Source organism: Camelus bactrianus, chromosome 13, assembly GCF_048773025.1.
Source record: "Camelus bactrianus isolate YW-2024 breed Bactrian camel chromosome 13, ASM4877302v1, whole genome shotgun sequence".
Classification (NCBI taxonomy): domain Eukaryota; kingdom Metazoa; phylum Chordata; class Mammalia; order Artiodactyla; family Camelidae; genus Camelus; species Camelus bactrianus.
In genome coordinates, this window is record NC_133551.1 from 62,773,173 (window position 1) to 62,794,325 (window position 21,153).

General features: G+C 52.5%; 2 protein-coding genes across 5 annotated transcripts in view; one reads left to right on the plus strand and one right to left on the minus strand.

Moving 5' to 3' along the window:
- STPG1 (sperm tail PG-rich repeat containing 1) overlaps window positions 1-3,315 on the plus strand; it is a 37,636-nt gene extending 34,321 nt beyond the window's left edge. For both annotated transcript variants that reach the window (XM_074377157.1, XM_074377156.1), the window contains 2 exons: window positions 72-262; window positions 1,016-3,315. In XM_074377157.1, coding sequence (XP_074233258.1) covers window positions 72-262; window positions 1,016-1,092 — 268 coding nt within the window. In that variant the 3' untranslated portion in view covers window positions 1,093-3,315. The remainder of the gene's footprint in view (window positions 1-71; window positions 263-1,015) is intronic.
- A 2,323-nt stretch (window positions 3,316-5,638) lies between these two features.
- Window positions 5,639-21,153, minus strand: part of GRHL3 (grainyhead like transcription factor 3) — a 34,027-nt gene continuing 18,512 nt past the window's right edge. For all 3 annotated transcript variants that reach the window (XM_010957344.3, XM_045518426.2, XM_045518427.2), the window contains exons 8-16: window positions 20,389-20,483; window positions 18,020-18,178; window positions 17,461-17,539; window positions 17,190-17,323; window positions 15,460-15,494; window positions 14,158-14,246; window positions 13,230-13,315; window positions 10,721-10,785; window positions 5,639-6,592 (exon numbers count right to left, since the gene is read on the minus strand). In XM_010957344.3, coding sequence (XP_010955646.1) covers window positions 6,478-6,592; window positions 10,721-10,785; window positions 13,230-13,315; window positions 14,158-14,246; window positions 15,460-15,494; window positions 17,190-17,323; window positions 17,461-17,539; window positions 18,020-18,178; window positions 20,389-20,483 — 857 coding nt within the window. In that variant the 3' untranslated portion in view covers window positions 5,639-6,477. The remainder of the gene's footprint in view (window positions 6,593-10,720; window positions 10,786-13,229; window positions 13,316-14,157; window positions 14,247-15,459; window positions 15,495-17,189; window positions 17,324-17,460; window positions 17,540-18,019; window positions 18,179-20,388; window positions 20,484-21,153) is intronic.

Here is a 21,153-nt window from a genome sequence, read left to right on the forward strand (position 1 = left end):
GGTCTTGGCAATGTCTAAAAACTGCTGTTTCCCCACTACACTGATATCTTCCCATTTTGTCTTTTCTGAAGGAGAAACCCTGTCCTGAACTTCTCTGCCCAGCCTTTGCCTTTGCCCCCGAAGCCGCCTCTTCCGGGCCCTGGTCAGTATGAGATCGTGGACTATGTGGGGCCCCCCAAGCATTTCGTCAAGAGTGCGTCCTTTGTGTCCAACACCAGCCGGTGGACAGCGGCGCCGTCCCAGCCAGGCCTGCCTGGCCCAGGTCAGAGGATTGTTTTAAATGATTGTAAAAACCAAATCTGGAATTGTTTGTCATTCCTGGACCATCAGATGCCCCTGATTTATAGGCTGTTTGCCAAACAGTTTACGGGGGTTAGAGTAGATCTAGAAGACTTCTCAGCTTAGACTATCAGAATATGAAAGTTTTGTTGCATTTTTTTTTTTAAGGTGAAAGGGCTCTTAGAGATGCTCTAGGCCAGGGACTTATAACGAGGACTGTGACTGTTCAAGAGGCTCAGAGATGGGCTCCAGGGGGTCTGTGACCCTGAAATTGTCTGCAGGCTTGGAGCACGCAGACGTTATTTTCCGGGGAAAGGAGCCATAGCTTTTGTCAAAAAAGTTCATATTCTTCAAAATGTTTAGGTCGTGGCCCTAGTCTGGCCAGGTCACCTTACAGAGGGGGAAGGCCCAGAGAGCGAGGAGCACACAGACCCGGAGTGGGCGAGTGGCAGGGGAGAGGCCGGGCTCTCTCCCCTTTATGCTTTGTCCGTCATGAAATAAACCAGGGCTCCCCCAGAGCAGCTCTTTCAAGACATCTAGCTCCACCCCCTTGTACAGGTGAGCTTGAGCGGTGGGCCCCCAGGACCCCTGGGCCAGTCTCTTCCTCTCTGTCTCCCCGCATGGAAGACGCAGTGGGTGCAGACAGGGCCCCACAGGCCTGCTGGCTCTGACACAGAACGCCAGGGCCTTGAGAACTGGCCTTTTTCCTCTCAGTGCCATCTCTCTCTCCCTACAGCCACGTACAAGCCGGAATTCCCTGGAAAGCTGTCCTTTCTCTACAATGAGGACAACAAATGGATCCCAGTGTTGTAGTCACCTCACGCGAGCTCAAGGGGAGCCTGGCCCCCAGCTGCCCACCTGGGTGCCCCAGAAGTTTCAGTCAGAGACTACGCATTTCCTGTGTGTCGGCTGATGACTTGGGGCAAGCTCTGCCACCAAGCCTGGTGTTACAACTGGGCTGCTGCATTTGTCCTTGTCGTGAACTGCCCCCTGGAGATTGGACCCCACCCCACCGACTCCAGTAGTTTCCTGAGCAGAATGAAAAGTGGGCTGAGCCCCTCTGTTACTTCCATGCACCGGTCGGGGCTGCTTCTGCGTGCCTGTCCCCAGACCTCAGGGGTTCCCAAAGCCCAGACTCCAGGAGAAGGCAGCCATGGCAGATGCCCTGTCTAGAAGCCTTCTGCTGGGCCAGGGCTCAGGGGCCCAGAGAGCACCGCAGGACAGACAGCACAGGGCTGTGGCCCCAGCACACTCCCATACTTCTCGCCTTGACTTCCAGACTCCTCCTGGAGTTCCAGGAGCCAGGAAGGCCCAGAGGCACTTGTGACAGGGACACGAAGGGTTGGCCTGGCCCCTGCCCCCAGCTCGGCTTTTGTCTCTCATCTCAAGAAGAGCAGCAGCCAGTCACCATGGTCACAGGAGCATATTACCCCACTTCTGGAGAGGCCACCACATCTGTTCATTGGCTCTGTGTTCCGGGGGCAGATGCAGGCAGGACCCTGGTGGAGCCAGAGCCCTGGACACAGCGGTCCTCAAGAGCACCTGCAGGTTCGTACTTTCACCCGGCCTGTCCCCTTCCCTGGCCCGGTCTCCGTCCCCTCTCACCTTCTGCTCAAGTTTGACATGATTGTTAATGGATCTTTTCTGTCCTGCCAAGTCATTCCCTCTCAGCAAGAGGTAAAGATTCTCAAAGAACCAGAGGAACTGGAGTTAACCACACATCCCTCTTTCCCAGCTGTTGACAGTCCTGCGTCCTCGGGCCTCACTCCCCCTTGGTCTCTCCTGTGACTTTCCTCCCGGAAGGTTAGTCCAGAGCTGGTCACTGATTGGCCTTTGGTGGGGGCAGAGGGGGAAGAGGGAGAGAGAAGGATGGAATAACGTGTCCAATTAAACTGAGTTCTCACTTCTCACAAAAGCTGGCCTTTTTGTGAACCTCAGATTCCCGCAAGTGCCCCACCGCTTTGGGACGACTGACTGGGAGGTGGCCTGGAGCCCGGTGCCAAGTGCGTCCAAGGTCTGGATTACAGGTGACACCTGGTGCTGCCGTCCACTCAGCTTGGGTCCTCAGCTTCTCCCTGAGGTGAAGAGTTGGATCAGAATTTGGAGGCTCAAGGTCAAGCACTTCCCGGGCTGGAAGGGCAAGGCAGGGGACAAAACACGAGAGGCAGGAGGGGGTCCGGGAACTGAGGCCGCTGCCCACCTAAAGGGGCGTCTAGCACAGGGCCAGCTCCCGGCTGCCACATCTGCAAAGTTTTCAGCAGCGTCTGGGAAATCTCAAAATGTGAAACCTCTGGACTGGAGATCTTGGCAACCATAGTTAAACTGAAATTTTTTTGTTCAGGCTAAAGGAAATTCTTCTGATGGCCATCAGTTGTCCACTTGGGTGCTGGAAGGTCTAGAAGACTCCTTCAAGGCTGACACTTGAAGCTGTACCTTTCTTTGACTTTGGACTCTTGACAATGGGGCCAGACCCCAAGTTCTTGGTTTTGAGGTCCCTCTGACCCTAGGGGTTCTTAGCAGACCACTGGGCTGGAAGCAGCCAGGCCTGGAGTCCCTGTGGGCAGGGCTGGTGGGAACGCATGGAGAACAAGACAGGACTCTCCTCCAGCGGCGGGGCTGAGCACAGAGGTGAGAGCTTCTTTCTAGAAGCTGCTCAAATGGGGTCAGGGAAGAGGAGACCCTGGAAAGAGAGTGACAGGACTGCTCTCGGCCAGTTGGAATCCAAGTGCCATAGAAGACACAGCTGGAGCTGAGGTCCTCTGCTCAGAGGGTCTGTCTTGATTGTATCTACCCTCTCTGAAGATGTCATCGGCAGCTCACAGCTCTGTCCAGCCCAGTGGTTCTCAAGCCCCAACTGTAAGTAGAGTCACTTCAGGAGCTGTTACAGACACAGACTGCCCAGGCCTGATGCTCACAGCTCTGACTGAGGTTGGGTCTGGGCATTGGTATCTTTACTAAAGTTCTTGGTATGATTACAAAGTGTCTAGTCAGGGTTAGGATACACTGATAGTTTAATAAAGTGTTTTCCAAATTTTATTGTGCATGCAAATCACTTGGAGACTTCACTAAAAGATTCTCTAGGTCTGGGTGGGGTCTGAGAGTCTACATATCTTTTGCTTTTTTTTTAAGTTGAGATATAATTGACATAGAATTGACATAACGTTGTATTAGTTTTAGGTGAATTTCTGACAAGCTCCGAGGTGCCAACACTGCTGGTCCACGGACCACACTTAGCGCAGCATGGGTCTAGTAAATACACGGAATTGTCGAACTGTTCATCTGGCCCTCCCCGTTCATCCATCTGCCTGTCCACCTGTTTATGCTTCCTTCCCGCCCTCCCTCCTTCCCGTCCTTCTCCTCATTATCTCATTATTCGTTCATTCCCTCACTCCTACGCTCCTCATCCATCGCTTTCTCCCCTCACTACTCACTGTCTGTCTACCGTGCAAAGCCAACTGCAGGCAGAGGATGGCGTGTCCACCAGCCACCATCTGCCTGTCTAAAGTGACCCCTGTTTGGAAAGGACTTACTTTCACTCCTTGCACCTTTTCACTCTTTGGAAGACAATCCTGGAGTGGCTACTGTTGGGCTCAGGAGCTGCCCTTTATCCCTGACCTTCTCTGAGGGCAGGGCAGAATTTCCTCAAGCCTCGCAGGGCTCTGTCTGATGTCCGATGGGCTTCCTGGGCACTGGCAACCTCTTCTCTTTGCATGGAGGGGAGAGCAGTGGGCCCAGTGGCTTTGCTGGAGGCTGCTGGCCCCCATCCTGAGCTCTGCACTGACACCGATAGCTCCCTGTGCGTGTTTGTCCAGGCAGACACTGGCGGGTTACAAAGACATCAAGGCTTGTGTAAGGACGGCCTCTTTGGAGCAGTGGTTCTTGGCCTTGAGTGCGCACTGCAGTCACCTGGGGGGCTTTAAAAGTACTGTGGCCTGGGCCCCAACTCCAGAAATTCTGATTTAATTGCTCTAGGTTACAGTCTGGGCAGCAGGAATAAAAGCTGCCTAGGTGATCCCAGGGCAGTGGAAGTTGAACAACACCGTCTTCCTGCTTCCAGGGGCTCTGGAAGGAAACGAGCAGCTGCTGGCAGCCCGGCGTGCCTCACGGCGCTGCCGCTATGCACACCCAGCGCCATTTCACCCTCACACGCAGCCACCTGCTCTGACGTTCAGGATGATGTCACGGCGGCAAGGCCCGGAGTGGGCAGGGCAACTCCGGGGGCTCCACGGGTCCCTGCAGCCGTGCCAGCCACGCCAAGTTGAAGCCTGAGGCCAAACACCAGTAATACTGATCCTGGCTTCAAAGGTCTGGTATTTCATGGTTTTTGTTTTGTTTTTTGGCCTTAATTAAAAAACAAAACAAACAAACAAAAGTTGCATTAGGGTGACTGGGTTCTTGGCTCCTCCTAATTTTTGCACCTGAGGCTTAGGGCTCCCCTTGCCTGACCCAAGTCCTGGCCCCAGGGCTTGGGAATTAGGACTCTAGACTGGTTGTCACTGGAAGGCCCTTGGAGACATCCATGGTTTTCAAACTATTTTTGAAAGTTTAGTTCAGACAAAAGTTTATGAGAAATCTTAGTAAGAAAATGAAGGAAAGCAGAACTGCCGTAACTGAAGTCTGGGGAAGATGTCCAAGGGCTGCTCACCTGCCTGCCTTTCCCCCACATCATGGGGGCCCTTGAGACCCACCAGTGAACCCCAGGGCTCTAAAGATGAGCGCTACCCCATGACTCAGGTAGGCCACACCCCTCATTTTATAGCCAAAGCAGCGGAGGACTAGAGACGGTGGCGTGCCGGTAAGCCGGAGGAGGACAGACAGAAGGATGCTCTGACTTGTCACTTGTCCTCTAGGGGAAATAACCACTGATTTGTAGCATTTGTCAATTCCTGTGGTGTAAACACTCCCTCTGACATAGCGACATGACGTCACTGGTTGCAGAGTTGGGGAGAACTGGGCACGATGGCTCCCATGAGCTGCTGGGAGCCAGCTCCAGGAGGAGTGAGCCGGTGGAGAGCAATGGGACAGGACTGGCACTTGAGCTCAGGTGATACCACCCCCGCCCCAGGCTCTGCGCACTGCCCCCCACCATGAGGCCTCGTTAGGGCATCCGGGGACTTCTTCATCTCCACAATCGCTGATTCCGAGGTCATGACATTCAGCCTGTGGGCCACACAGGACAGGCCACCAGGACCACGCCGGGCGTCAGGACTCGCTGCCTTCCGGGGGGGGCCCCTCTGCTTCACCAGGTCTAGCACTGCCCACCATCCTTCAAGTCCTAGGCAAACCGCTCACAGGACAGAGAAGAGAAGCCTTACTTTCACCTTCTCTTTCTGGAAGACTTTCACAAGAGGAACAAGTGTAGCATTTGAAGCAATCCATAAGTAGAATTTATTACTAAATACCATATGAGTATACAAAATGTATAACTGAATAACAGCTAAAAAATGTCCAAGAAATGTGAAATACACATTTTTTGAAATGATAAAAATGTATCCATGAAAAATATAAAATGTTGCATATATATATACAATATATACTTATATATATATAACATAAATGAAAATTGTAAATAAGAAATGTATATAACAGTGAGCAGGCGTGGTGGTCTTTTCACACAGAGGCCACTTTGTTCCCGTCGATCGCTCTGATTCCCATCCTGCACTGGGGAAGTCTGTGAGGAGAGTGTCTCCATGACAGTGTCTTTTAAAAGTCATTTGCACTGAAAATCAAGAGTTTTCAAGTTAACTAACTGACCAAAGGGTGAGAAATCCTTGGTCTGAAGTGGATGGAAGCATCAAGAATGGGATGAAGAGTCAAGTCCACCTGGGGACACAGGTCCACTTCCCCCTCCTGGACTGGCTGCCTGCAGGAGATCAGCTGCAGAGAAGGGTCACTTGAGGCGGAAATGGTCTGTTGGGCATGTTAACCAAGATGGGACTGTCTCTGGATGGGCAGGCTCTGGCAGGAAGTTCAGAGAGTAGATTCAAGCATAATGGGGGTTCAGATCAGGACACCTCCCAGGCCCCTTCCTGGCCTTGATGTCAGAGTTTGTGACTCGAGGGCCTCTTCCTTCAGGGAAGGCATTCAAGTAACAGCACTGAGGCATGAGGAGAGGTTGTGTGTGGCGTGGGGCCCCTTCCCAGCTGGCTCCTGGCTGGTGCCTACTTCAAGAGGGCTGAGGGAGTTAGTGCTCAGGCTCTACAGCTCCTGGAGGATGATCTGAACCTTGCCGTCCAGCTCCCCTACGTCCAGCAGGAAGGCGACGTGGTTGCTGTAATGCTGGATGATGTTGTTGTCCATGTTGACCAAGATTCTGGAAGAGAAGAGACATGGTTAGAATGTGACAGGCCCTTTGTTTACACGGCCTGAGTAAAGGGTGACGGTAATGTTCACTACCAATTAGGCGCCCCTAGCTCTTGAGGCACCGCTCAGATTTTCTCTCAGACCCTCGTAACAACCTGCAAGGTGGGCATTCACTGCCCCACTTTACAGGGGAGGACACAATTCCCCAGTGGCTGAGCTCAAACCAAACCCAAGCCTGCTGGCGACCACACCCACCTACCTCCCAGATGGAGGTACGCACATGGATGCCTTTAAGCAACAAACACGTAGATATGGGGAAGATGCTGTGCTCCCCGGTCACCAGGCCAGACTGAGCACTCAGACACAAAGCATGAGTTCAAGTGTGGGAGGAATGGTGGGTGGACCAGTGAGGTTTGGGTTCAACAAGAGGCTGTGATATGTCACTCAGGCGTGACTGCCTGAGCCAGAGGCAGGAGCCACACAAGCCCCCCTCAGTTTCACCCCAGGGAGCTGAAATCTCAAGGATGGCACCATGGACTTGAGGGGCCTGACCTTCTCTCCACCCCAGCCCACCCCTCAACCGCCTTCAGGCAAGGACCTGGGCCAACCTGAGAGGGACAGAGCCTCTGTGACTGTGGCCCTCTGCTGGGGGTCAAAGCCATGCTGTAGCCAAGGGTACCCCAATAGGAGCTGCCTCTCTCGTGAAGGACCCACTGGGGGGGACCCGACTTGAGCACAGCAGCTTTCCCTTTGGGATGGTGGTGGATGTCTCCCTCCCTCCACCTCACCAGCATCTGCTGAGGCCTTTCCACGTGCAGGGCCTCGCTCCAAACACAAACAAGGGCCACACAGAGATCGGAGGTCCTGCCCTCCAGGTGTTTAGAATCTAGGAGGTCCGGGGAGAGTGAATCCTTATAACTGTACTGCCCAGTTTGTAGATGGGGAAGCTGAGGTTTGAAGAAGCAAAGTCATTTGCCTCAGGTCACAGTTAAGGGTCAGCAGAGCTGGAATCGGAATCCAGACTTTTATCTCTTTCCACTGCATCATTTTTTAAAGAAAACAACAACAAAAACAAAAACCCTATAAATACAAGTTAGGAATTAGCACACGGCAAATCCAGGGCTGAAGGAGAGTTCAGATGAGGCAAGATTATTTAAGTGGGGCAGGAGTCGGGGTGTGAGAATCCCAGACTACTACTACTGGCAGGAAGCAGGAGGCTGCTTTTCTGGGGACCCCGGGGTTGGGGGGAGGGTGGTGGCCTTGTGCCCCTGAATCCCTCACATCAGGAGGGACAACAGAGACAGCGGTGAGCCGAAGCCTATGGCCTACGTCCAGCTGTCCCTGCAGCATCATCAAGCAGCTGCTGCTTCCTGGAAGGAGGTCTGGGCTCAGGCTCCAAGGCCGGGGTGCTGATTGCCAGCGTTTAATGACCAGATTCCACTCTCCTGGGTCCTGTTAGCAGTTCATTTCACAGAGAGATCTTTGTCTGGGGGCTGCAGGCTCGGAACAGACCAGAGGGGACCAGGGCTGGGCGCTTTGTGACCATTGGGTTTTTTGTCTGTCTCATACTGTGGCATTTACAGTGCTTCTAGGTGCCGGGCACTGTGTAAATGCCCTACATGCACGAACTTGAAGGCCGCCTCCCTCCCACTCCCAAGCAGGGCCTCTCAGCCGGCCCAGAGTGCGCACCCGCATACAAGGGATCTCAGACAGGCCCACGGACCCCTTCCTCTCAGAGGTCAATGACAGCTGGGCCCTAGAGGCAGGGGCTTGTCAGGAACTGATATCCCAGAATGCGGGCCTCTTGTCACTTGCCAGCTTCTGGCTGTCTCCTATCCCGGTTCGCATGGAACCCCTGGCCAGCTGCCAGCAAAAACAATGTATTTGTTAATCTTTCAAGCACTCAGCAGTGCTTGTAAAGCTGATTGTATCTACCTTTGTCCAGAGGACTTTCTGGAGGGTTCTGTGAAAATAAACTAGGCCAGCGATTACAATTTCCTGTTCCTCAGATGAAGAGAGACCGTCTCTGAGGGAGATAGCAAATGAGCCTGGCCTCTCCAGTCCCAAGAGGCTCTTTGGGGACTCTTCCCACTTAGGCATCTCAGACGATCCGAGGCCTGAGGTTTTCATGGTTGGTGGTGTAAGGGGTGTGAGTGCTTCTGAAAGGCCGCTGGTGATGCCCTGGGCTATGGGGCTGGGCGAATAAATTGGCCAGCCTGGCCACAGCCTTTATTTGTACACTGCTTAGTGGTTAGAGGAACAAGCAGGAGGCAAGATAAAATAGTGGGTGTGTGTATGGGCTTTAGACAGGCCAGCGTTCCTTTTGCAGGTTACTAACTCTGCGACCCTGGGACTACTTTGAACCTCAGTTTTCCTCATCTGTAGAAATAGAGATAATCATACCAAATTCAAAGGGTCAGTGAAATGATGCTCAGGAGTTATTTAACCCAGTGCTTGGCATGTACAAAGTGCTCCACAAATGGAAGTTATTATAATTATGGTTGAAATAGCTGGCTGGAGCTTAAGGGAAAGACTTGCCACTCAGGCCGTGGGGCTGAGGGGTGGGGCATCCTTGTATGCACACCCCGGACCCCTAGATCATACACAAAGGCATTTCCCAGCCCCTCAACACAGCCTGTGGTGGGATCTGTAAGAGAAGCCGGCGGTGACAGGTGGGGTGGCAGCCAGGGGGTGTGGGCACTGGCACTGAAGGGGAAGTGGGGCTAGGCTTGTCTGGGCAAAGCAGAGCCTGCTCTCTGCTATGAGGTGGATTCCACTCTAGAGAGCGTGTGAGCCCCAGTTTGAAACCGAAACTTGGAAGAAAAAAAACACACAAAGAACTCGAGACACTCATACAACCAAAACCAAACGTATCCTTTCCCAGGGGCTACGGGGCTGCACACCTTCCCCCACCCTTCTATGGGAGCCAAAGGGGAGGGAGAGGAGGAGGGAGGCTAGCCTTTGAGGAAGGAGGCGGACCCTGGGCCTGGATGGGGGGGCCTCAGCCCCAGTACAAAACATGCCTCACTTTGCAGTCTTCTGAAAGGAGAGCCCACAGACAACAGCCACAGGGCAAAGTCAGAGCACCTTCCAGGAACAGCTCGTAAGAGGAGCTGGAGGATCAGGCCCGAGCTGTGGGCAGGGGGCCTGAGGCTGTTTCCCAGGACCCCGGTCTTAGGTCTTCTAGGCAGCGAATGGCAGTGACAATTCCTTACTGCCCAGGGGCCCCCACGCTGGGCTGGTGAAGTGACCTAGACAGCAAGGGCTGCAGAGGCCCAGCTCACTGGCTCTGACCAAGGGTGGACGCCTGGTAGGGTGGTCAGCACGTGGCCCTCTGCCCAACCCGCCCCAACCCTGGGCCGACAGCAGAGGCACCGCGGTCCTTAGCACTAATCCCCTGGCACCCATTGCAGGTGGCAGGCACTGCCTGGCCCCCTGGAAGATAAAGCTTTACTCCCTCCTGCCTCATCCAGACCCAAAGGTGGAGGTCTGTGGAGCATCCCTGTCTGGGCTCCAACTCCCCTTCCAGAGTCATCGCCAGCCATTTCCTTCTTGGAACCACTGATTCAGCCAGTAGCAACTTTGTTGTGCCCTTCTGCCTCTGTGCCTTTATTCCACTGCTCCTCCCCTCTGAACATTGCTTAGCACCTCTGAGCCTCAGTTTCCCTGTCTGTAAAATGGATAATGTATCTACCTCATGGTGTGGCTGTGAGGGTTAAACAAGATAAACTTAGCCCAGTACCTGGCACATAATAGGTGGTCAAGAAAATGACTGTCACTATCATCAGTACCATTACAATCAAATGACTTGGTTATCCAGTGCCCTTGGGATTAGAACCTGGGTCTTCTGACATGTGGCCCTGTGCTTCCCTCTCCACCTGGGTAGATGGTATATGAAGACCCTTCCATCTGTCTCCCTCTCCTTTCCTTTCCAACAGTGATCACTGTCTGCAGGTGACTGTGGCCTGACTGGGCACTCTCCACCCCAATTTCACATCGCCTCTACCTCTCCACAAAGCCGGGTACAAACACAGCTTTGCCCAGCAGGGAAAAACTGCTGGGAGCTCCCTGAGCCAATATTTTAGAGGGAAAGTGGCAGGGTGGGGAGTGGGGAGGGAGAGCTGTACTGGGCACTTACCCCCGCTTGCATTTCTTATAGACTTTGTAAATGTTCTCTTCCGGGAACCCATACTTCTCAGAGATCTGGAAAAGAATGGCAGTGGATTCATTGTCTGCTGCTAAAACTGGATTTATACCAGTCTTTTGATACCATGACTTTTAATTTCCTGATTCTAAAAGTAGTATTTATCCATACTGTAGAAAAATACAATGAAGAAGATTACAATCATCCACAATTCTGCTTCTCAGGGATAAATACTAATAATATTTAGGGGTATTCCTTCCTATCTTTTGGTACATGGATATTTACGTATCCCCCCTAGATAGTTTTACCTACCGTTGTATATTATAAGCCTCCCCACATCACAATGAACTCTTGACAAACAGCATGTTTAGTGGTTGTAAAATATCCCAAAGGGCATTTTCCTCAACCCTTGCCTATAGTCAGACATTTGGATTATTCCAGTGCCGAAGGCTCCCCACTCACCAGCTGGCTGACCAGCTGGGCAAACCACTCGGGGAGATGGAAATAGTGCCTAGCTCATAGGTTGCTGGAAGAATTAAATGAATTGGTCCATATAAAACACTTAGGACAGTTCCTGGCATGTACTAAATAAATGTCAATACTCAATAAATGGTCGTTGTTATTATTTTAGAAGTGGAATAGCAGGAATGCTCTTGCCCTCTTGTGAGTGGAGGATAACCCAAACATTTACCCAATCTAGCAGGAATTACTAACCCCATTTGATGGGCGAGGATGCTGAGCTTGAATAAGATAAAGAATGCACCCAAGGCCTGGCCTAGAATCCAGGCTTTCTGCCCCCATCACATCCCAGAACGTTGGAACTTAGTCTACAGGTGAGGAAACTGCAGCTCAGAGGCCTGTGAGCGACCTATCTGAGCTCACACAGCCAGTCATCCCATTTCTCCCCAGGCCTCCTGAGGTTTTCTCTGGTGCAGACAGAACCAGTCTGGCCTCAGCTCTACCACCTGGGGTTGCAGAACTCTGAACAAGTCACCTTACTTCTCTGAGCCTCAGTTTCCTCATTTGTAAAATGGGTGTCATAATGGGATGTACAAACAGGTGGTTCTGCACAGGAATTAAGACGATTACATCAAAGTCCTGGCGCAGCACCATCCAGGTTTGGTCAAACTCTGCTGGTTAGTGTTACTAGCTGCCTTGAAGCCACAGCGAACCTCAGGCCACAGGCTGCAGGTAGAGGTCATCCTATCTACTTCTTTCAGGAAGAGGAGCCAGTTCAGCTCCTTAGCTGGTCTCTGCCTTGACAGAGATCTCTCTAGGCAAGAAAAGTTCTTAGACTACTGAACTTAATGGGGATGTGGCTGGAAGCTACCAGGAAGATCTCAAGTCAGTCTAAGCAAGAATTTAAGAACTTTCTAACTATACGCCATACAAAGACAACTACCTTGTATGGCTGCCCCACAAGGCAACGAGCTCGCCATCCTTGAAGTATACAAGTCAAGAGTGGGCACCCACTTGGAAGGGCTACTGGGGAGCAAGCTTGAGCAGCAGATGGGGAGCTGACCCTTTAAGGTACTGTCCAGCTCAAAGATTCTGAGTCTATATTCTAGTGACATTAATGGCCTTTTGTGAGCCAAGCAGAGCTGATGCTATGTGGAGAGAACAGGATAACATAGCAGAGTGGAGAGAGCCTGGGCTAGAATCCCAGCTCTGTCACTTCTAGTAACCCTGGCAGGTCACCTGACCCCCAGGAGGCTGTTTCCTTATGGAAGTGAGGAGATCATGATAGCATCCACTTTTCAGGGTTGTTAAGAGAACACGGTGAGGAAGCAAATGCAGCATGCCTGACAAGGTGCCTGGCACATAGTGAGTCTTCAATAAAAGGGAGCTGTTATTATTTGGTTCATTTTCCCTTCCCCAAGCTGACATCTTGGAACCACCTGGCTTTTCTGAGTGGTGGCCCTAGTGGAGGCTGTGTTTGTTTCGTTTTTAGCTGAACCACAAAGCAGTTGTGGGTTTTGTTCAGGGCAGTTTTACCTGCTCTCTGGCAGTTTCGGGGGTTGGGGAAGGTCTCCTGGCCCAGACACCACCTTTAGCTGCCTGGGCCAGCAGCCCCCGCACCAGCCAACCACAAGCTGGAGGAATGAGGCCTTCTGGGAAAGAAAAAAGAGTATCTCTGGGGCCTGGCCTTTTTGGGTTTCATTCCCATTAAAACAGAAACAGGTTTGCAAAGCCAACAAAAAGCTCTGGCCTGTCAGACAGCAGCTATCAGATTAAGGAGGATTTATGGTGTGTGCGACTCCCAGGGTGGAGCCAGGGTTCTGGCTGGGAGATAACATCTCAGAGGCACACCCCCAGCAGCTGGGCCCCACAGGTGCCCTCAGATGGGGTGGGACAGGTGGGCTACCAGAAAGCCAACGTTCCAGCATATTCCTTCCCAGGGTCTTCCCGTGGGAAATCAGAACTTCATGGTGAAGAGTCAGGAAAGACGGGAGTGCAGAGTGGGGTCCGGTCAGGGCAGGGCGGAATCCACGAGGTCTCTTACCGCATTCCTCAGCCCCTTCAGGTCTGGGGTCTTCAACATGAGGGCGTCAAACACCTCCTCAGTCTCCCGCCGCACATACAACAAAACTGAGAAGCAAATGGGTGGCTTTTAGTGGTACAAGGGAATATCTTCTACGAGGGTAGAAGAAACTTAAAAAACATTATTTGTAACATAAGACTGATTTTTATAAAAAGAGCAAATCCTTGCTGAGGTCTGTGCCCAGGTGGGAAACTTCTCACCTGGTTCTGCAGGTCCCACACACTTACACAGACTCTGCTGATTTTGGTGGGTTTGAATCCCTGCTCTGCCAGCTGCCTGCTATGTGACCCTGAAGAAGTTCTTTTAACATCACTGAGCCTCATTTTATCCAGATGGAAAATGGAGGCGGTTCCACCCCCTATTTCATAAGGTTGTTGTGGGCAGTATGGACGTGACTTTTGGAAACACCAAGTAGGGTGCAAGGCTCAGTTCAAGGTTGCTAGAAGCTTTTGATCTCAGTAGCTAGTTGGTTTCCTCTTGATGGTCACCTACAGTCCCCCTATCCCAGGAAGTTACAGATTTACAGTGTCAAAGGCAGAAAGCCAGGTATTCCCTATGAGCAAAAGTGAGAAGGACGTGCCCAACATCATGAGGCTGCTGCCTTACCAGCTGCCCCAGGACACCCACGTCCGACAAGGTGAGAGGACGCAGAAGCCCACCAACTCCATGGCTGTGTCTCCAAGCACCCTGGATGCCCTCCTGACCCCCCTACACCACCGTCAAGCCCTGGCCCAGCCCCAGCTCCAGGGAGGAAAGCAGCCCCTCCCTGCTGGGGTGGGTTTGCCTGGGCTGCCCAGACCAGGGTCAGTCTGAGGCTTTGCGGAAGGCCTCACGGGGAGCTGGGGGCTGGGGAAGGCTCGGAGAACAAACGGGGCGAGAGTGAGGCTACCTCTCTGCAGATCGTCTTCCTTGGCCTGTTTGGAGGGCAGAGGCTCAAACTCCTCCGTGAAGGGCGAGCAGGTGCGCTTCAGAGGCAGCCTGTGGGGATGGCAGGGAGAGGCTGATGAGGAACCCGGGGTGAGGGGTGGGGATTCCAGAGTCTGCAGGGGCCCCAGACGTGAGGAAGACCCCATGAGGGTGGGAACAAAGCAGTGGGACAGAGGTTAAAGTAGCAGGGTCTGGAGTTGGGCTACACGGGTTCAACTCTCAGCCCTGCTCCTCACTAGTTGGGTGACAGCTTCTCAGTATCCCCATGTGCAGCGGGGTCATAATGGTAATAATAATGATACTTTGTTAAGTTGTGAGGCTGAAGGAGATACTGCACGCTGCTTTTAGAACAGTGTGTGACACGCAGTAGGGCTTCAATAAATACAGCCTATTGGTTCATCATCAACATTATTCTTTTTTGAAAGAATCAAGTTAGGCGTGAGTGGGAGAGGAAGGGCCGTGAGTTGTGGAGCAAGGCAGACAGGTTCAGGCCTGCCTCTGCGTCACAATAGCTGTGTGACCTTGGGCAGGCCACTTCACTTCTCTGGGCATCATGTTCCTCTTCTACAAGGCAGAGCAGTAACTCCTGCTTGCCTAACTCACTGGGGCTGTTGTGAGGTGATAAGTGACATAATGCAGTGTGAAAGCACCTTATGAAAAGTATTTCTTGTTTATAAGGAAGAGCCTGATACCAACAACAAATGATCTCCATAAATGCTTTCCCCTTTACTAAGATTCTATTTCCATGCCACCTCTCATACCTGCCTCATCTTCACGAGGCCATTTTCCTCCTCTGGTAGATCTCTAGCTGAGGCTGAAAGAGGTGAGGGGTGTGGAGGCCCTTCCTGAGCTGAAGGGCCCAGGGGCCCAGCCCCTCCCTTGGCCTCTTGGGGTCTGGTGGGTGTGTGCTTGGGGGAGGGCATGTGGGGGTGGATTCCCCTAAGTCCTCAGGCACAGCGTCCCCTCCTTACTCTCGAATCTGCTCCACCATCTCAGAGGCTTTTTCTTTCCTAGTTTACAAGCAGATGTCTCGCCAGAGATTCGCCAACTTCTTACATTAAACAAACCCATAAAAACTCAGGCAGTTTCAGTGGGAAAGGAACATGAATCTGGCTTGGGGGTTGGGGATAGAGTCTCCTGGCTGCTTCCTCTGGGCCCGGCCTCTGGCTTGGGGGGCAGCAAAGGGAAGGGCAGGCTAGGAGCATATGAGCAGTAAAAGGGGGACCAGCAGGGAGGTGAGGCCCTTGGCTGCTTCTCCCCGTACCTGTTGGAGCTGCCGTGTCCTGCTGAGAGCACCGCCTGCAATGAAGAGAATAGACATTTTCCATCACACGCAGGAAGATACAAGGAACCCTCAGCTGTTGGAGGCCTTCTGAGATGAAGAATCTTTGTGGGGGGAAGGTGGGAGATGCAGCTTTAATGCTTTTTCAGCTCACTCTGCTCAGATAAGCCTTCTTAAGTGCACTGAGATTTTGAGTTGAAAGGAAGCACCAAACCCAAGTTGGATGAGTCAGGGACTCAGTGAACATATGAGGTGCTAAGGAAATGGTGGCAGAATCAACGAGTCCCATCTGAGCCCCAGGATAACCAGAAGGGCTGGGACTGCAGACCCTCCTACAGGTGATAACTAGGTAATTGGAGCTGAGGCAAAAGGAGGGGAAGGGGCATTCTTTTTGAACCCTCATGTGTGTGGGGCACTGTGCTATCTGGTACAGCCATCGTAAGTCCTACGAGGTAAGATGCCCAGGCCCCAGGAGGGCAGAGCCTCCCGGGGCATCACACCACAGAAGGCAGAACTGGGATCCAGACTTGGGCTTTCTGCTCTTTCCACTCCCCTGGTCCTCTCTCTCGGGCTCACAGGTACAAAGACTGGTCCCCCACTTCTTCCTCTCACAGAAGAGCTGTCAACCTGGCCAAGGGGGTGCCTTAATCCCAAGTGGTCATCTCCCTACTTGAGGCCTCTGGCTGGGGAGAGAGAGTGGGTTAATGCAGCCTCCTGTGTTATGGGGACCACAGAACTACGCCAGGGCAGTGAAGGGGGTGTGGCAGACACAGAGGGCTTTAACTGTGTGCCAAGGCCACAATCAGTACTGGCTGCTCTTTTAGCTCCATAATCTATCTTACTGTTGAAGTCAATGTACTGAACACATCTGTACACCAAGGGCCATTTCTGCAAACATTCCCACTAAATGGTGGGGAGCTCAATGGGAGGAAATAGTCAATTATTTAACATGGAAGCAAACTAGCAGACAGGCTCTGGGATCTTGATTCTGCCACTGACTTGTTGTGTGATGTCTGGAAAATGGAGATCATAGTCTCTACTTCAAAGGACGGTGGTTAGGGGAGATGGGGCAATGCAGCAAAGGGCTATGCCAGCACAGCTGGCATGGTCAAGGTGTTTGCTGGCTCCCCGTCTTGAGAGGTGGTGTAACTGGTGGTAACGGGCACTGCTTCTGAAGCCAGGTTGCCTGGGTCCCAATCCTGGTTTTGCCACGTACTGTGTAATTTTGGTCTCGATGCTTCAATTTCCACCTCACAACTCCAGGGAGAATTATACGATCAACTTCATAGGACGCAGTGAGTTAAAGGAGATAATGCATAGGTAATGCACGGAAAGCAGTCAGAGCAGCACCTGGTGTAGAGTGAGCGGTGTGACCACTATTATCAGCCCAGCTTTGATGTGGCTAGTCTATCCTGGGGCTCAGTTATTAGGAACCTCCTCTGTGTGTGCTCTAAGCATGAAGATTTCAAGGGGTATGAAGTCCATTTCTTCATTAACATTCTTCTCTTCAGTAGAAAAAGTCACTAAAGTTATATGACCACATATACATGTTTTTAGTCTCATAGAATTTTCATTTTGATATAAAAAATATCAGGACCTATCAACATCTAAATTGGCCTGTACCAGCTGAGTGGCAGGTTGCTTCCCCACTGGTCTGCGCTAAGACAGCACCTCCTAAGGGCCAAGACCCCCTCTCTGCCCCAGATCCTCACCCCTCCAGGGCGCTGCAGGCCGGAGAAGTGCACATTGGGGATGAACAGCACCGGTGGGGTCTCCAGGTCTGTCTCAGGCCGCAGGTAGGTGGTCTCATTGCCCCTAAAGCCGGATAGCAGGGAGCCCTTGACGCCTGATGGGGAAAAGAAGACACTGTGCCTTGAGGTCCCTCCACTCATGCCCCCGACCTCTGCCCTCTAGGCTCCTATCCCTTCCACCCCAGCCCAGCCCAGCCCAGCCCAGCCCAGTCCCTGACCCAGCCCCACTGACCACTGGTGCTGGAGTCGGGGCACTTGACCTTCCTCCGAAACTGCTTCCGCTCGTCATCCCGCATCTTCCTTTCTGCTCCCTGCAGGGCAGAAGGGGAAAGGGGTCACCAAGGGTCTTGGGCCAGCCTTCCGATGCTGCTTTCTTCCCAGAGTGAGACCAGGAAATGGGGAGTTGCCAGCACTCAGTGCAGCTCAGCCCAGCCCTGTCTGAGGTCAGTGTAGCCATGAGAGAGAGAAACAGAAAAGAGAAATGGAGTCAGAGAGAGATAAGAAGAAAGAAAAACATGAAAAAGACAGACACAGAGAGAAAAACATAGAGAGCTATTTATGGAGATTAAGAAAGAGATCTTCAGAAAGAGAGAGCTGAAAGACAGAAATGCAGAGGCAGAGGAAAATATACAGAGACCACAACAGACAAATGACAAGCACACAAAGACAGAGAGACATTCAGAGAGCAAGAAACAGAGAGACAGACACTCCCAGAATGCTGGGGAGGTTGCACGGGTGGGGGCTGACCCCCCTCCCTCCCAGAGCCCAGCAGGAGGTCCACACCCAAGCACCTTGTCACAAAAGATCTTGATCTGGCAGACAGCGCGGTGTACCAGGCGCTCAGTGCCTGAGCCACAGTCATAGGTGTCAATCTGCAGGTTCAGGGGGACACCCTTCACCCCCTTCTGCGAGGAGAAATCTGTACTGAGGCAGTTGATGCCGATGAACACCTGGGGACAGATGGGGGAGCTAGATAAACAGCCGCCCCAGGTCACCAGCCCTGGTGTTCCATACCACCCTGTGTAACAGCAACTGTGTGTCTGGTGGGCACTCTTTACCTCCCAACGCCCTGGAAGGCAAGCATCACCACCACCTCTCTTTTACAGATGGGGAAACTGATGCTCAGAGAGGCATGGCAGCTGTCCCAAGGCAATGCAGGGAGCGGGTAAGAGAGCCAGAGTTTGAGCCCAGGTCTTGACCAGTGGACAATGCAGTTCCCACTAGATTCCCAATGGCAGCCCAAATGATCAAGGCCCCAGGAGGGAGCTTAAGGGTCCTTTAGGAGCTTGTTTTTCTGTAACTCAGAGCAAGGAGGTAGAGAAGGGCCAAATTCCCTTCCCCCCGGCTTCAGAAGATCATTTTCCTGCTGGCCCCAGGACACAGAGGGTAAGACATTGCACCTTTGCTCCCCAACCACCAGCTCTAGCTGTCGCTGAACGAGTCACTCCCATTTTACAGCCAAGGAAACGGCAGCTCTCAGCAGGGATGTGACTTGCTAATGTCCACAGGGAGTCGGGCAGGGTGGCAGAGCAGAATGAGCCTGGACGGGGGGCCACCCAGACCTGGGGCGGGAAGCTGGGCTCTGCTAGTCAAGCCATGTGGCTTTGGACAAGTCCTTTAACCTCACAGAGCCTCAGTTTCCTTCTCTGCAAAATGGAGACAATGAAACCCACCCCCTGTGGCTGTGAGGGTAACTGAGCACAGAGTGAGTGGCTTTGGATACTCTGTAGCTGTTGCTGAGCAGGACAGCTGGAGCCCAATCTGAAGCCTATGTCTGACTGACAGCAGCCTTTGGCCAGCTCACTGAGTGGCTGCCTACCTGCTGACTCCTCTATGGGGCACCAGGGCCAGACCCAACTCTGGGCTAGCCCTTGTTTGCTGGGACATTTCCCTTGGAAATGACCCTGACCTGAACAGGTAGGGGTGGGGTGTGGTACCTGAGCAGACCCTCTTCCTTCCCTGGCTTTGGGGGCCAGGCTTCCAGGTGCATGCCAGACATACCTCCCCCTCAGCCAGCTCAGCCCTAATGCAGCCCCCGCCCAGCTCACACCTGAGAAAGACCCGGGCCTGGGGGCTTAAGAGGCTGTGAGAAAATCCCCACCGAAACCCACCTCTCCCTTCCCACGAAACTCTTTTCCCTCCTCCCTGAACTGGAAGCCCCAGCTCCTCCTCCAACTCCTGGTGTCCATTTGAATAATAATAATCCCTCGCCTTTGTGTCTCTCTCTGTTGTTTTCAGAGCGCCTTTACCTCCATTTCTACAGGCAGCCTGGACGGCCCCATGAGGCAAGGCATGGACAGGGATTAGCTCCCCAGCTTGTCCAGGCCAGAAATGCCCTTGCCAAGAGGCAGTCCCAGCCTTGGTCTGATGGGGTAAGCCTGGCCCAGGCAGGTGAAGGTACAGGCCCAAGGTCACCCAGCTCCCAACTCTCAGACTCATGCCCTTTCCATGAAGCCACTTGTCCAAACAGAAAACCAAGACACAGAGGGACCCTGAAGCACAGGAGAGTTCAAGACTGGTCTCAAGCACTAAATGGTTTAATCACTGGTACAGAAAAGAAAAAAATCACCAGAGGCTCCATTTCTCAGGCCTCTCCAACGGGCCTGGCACAGTGCCCGTCTCTGCCATGCGTGAGCTCATGGAATTTTCACCATAACCCTAGGAGGCAGATTATTCATCCCTTCCTATGGGCTCAAGAAGAGAGGTAACGGATTTCAGCCCTCATCTACCAGACTCCAAAGCACCTCTCCTGCAACACTCTGCATGGGCTTGCAAGTCAGGGAATCTGGCTTGCTGTGCGGCCTTGCACAAGGCTTAGTTTTCCTATCTGGTAAAAGGGTGGACTGGGTTAAACACAACTACCACTTATGTGCCAGGCTGTGCTCTACCTTTTATTTATCTCATCTGATCCTCATGCCAACCTGTCAGTGGTGCTATGGTTACACCCCATTTCCAGCCAAGGCGCTGGTCCAGGGTCACAGAGCTGGGGTGCGGGCCCAGCCTCTCTGGCTTCACATCCTGTGCTTCTCTGTACCCTGCCTCCTCCACTGAGGCCCTCACTGGAGCAGCTACCACAATCCTAGGTTCAGGCAAGCCCTTTTCCCAGGATGGGGACTTCCAGGTGGCCCAGTCCCATCCCGGCCATGCCCCCAGCACTGACCTTGGCCTCCTCATTGACATTCCACACAAAGGACAATGCATTATAGGCCACCTCTTCAATGTGTTGCACAGTGTTGAAGTTTTCTTTGCAGTCAGCTGAAACCACAGGAGATCAGAAGGGAGTCAGGAAGGAAGGGATTTGGGGGCACCATGCGGAGGGATTATTTAGAGGCTGGGCCTCATTCTTGGCAGAGATTTATATCCTCTCCCTTAAGAACCCTGCTTCAGTCCAGGGAGGAAACTGGTTATTGTGCCCCAGGCTACAGATGGAAAAACTGAGGTCCAGCCTGAGAAGCAGATTTGCCCAAACCCCAGAGGGATTCCTTCATCGTTTTTGGATGGAGCTTTTATTTTTCACTGGGATTGTGATTTAAGAGATTTCCCAGATAAAGAAGTAGTAGAAGTAATCATCATAGTAACAGTGGTAGCAATAGCCGCAGTAAAAGTAGCAGCACCAGGACTACTAATGCTGCATAATATTAAGTAAGTGGTAGTGCTACTGTCGTTTATTGAACACGTACAATATGGCAAGCCTGCAGTTAATCCTCACAACAACGCTGTGAGTATTCAGTTTACACATGAGGAAAATAAAGCTCCAAGAAGTTTGGTCACTTGCCCAGAGTCACAGAGCTAGTAAAACGTAGAGCAAGGACTAGAGCTCAGCTTTGTCTGGCTCCTGAGCCCAGGCTTCCAACCACTTTGCTACCTGGCCTGTCAGATAAGTCACTGAGTCGTCTCTATCTGTATCATGTTCTCCAGGACACTG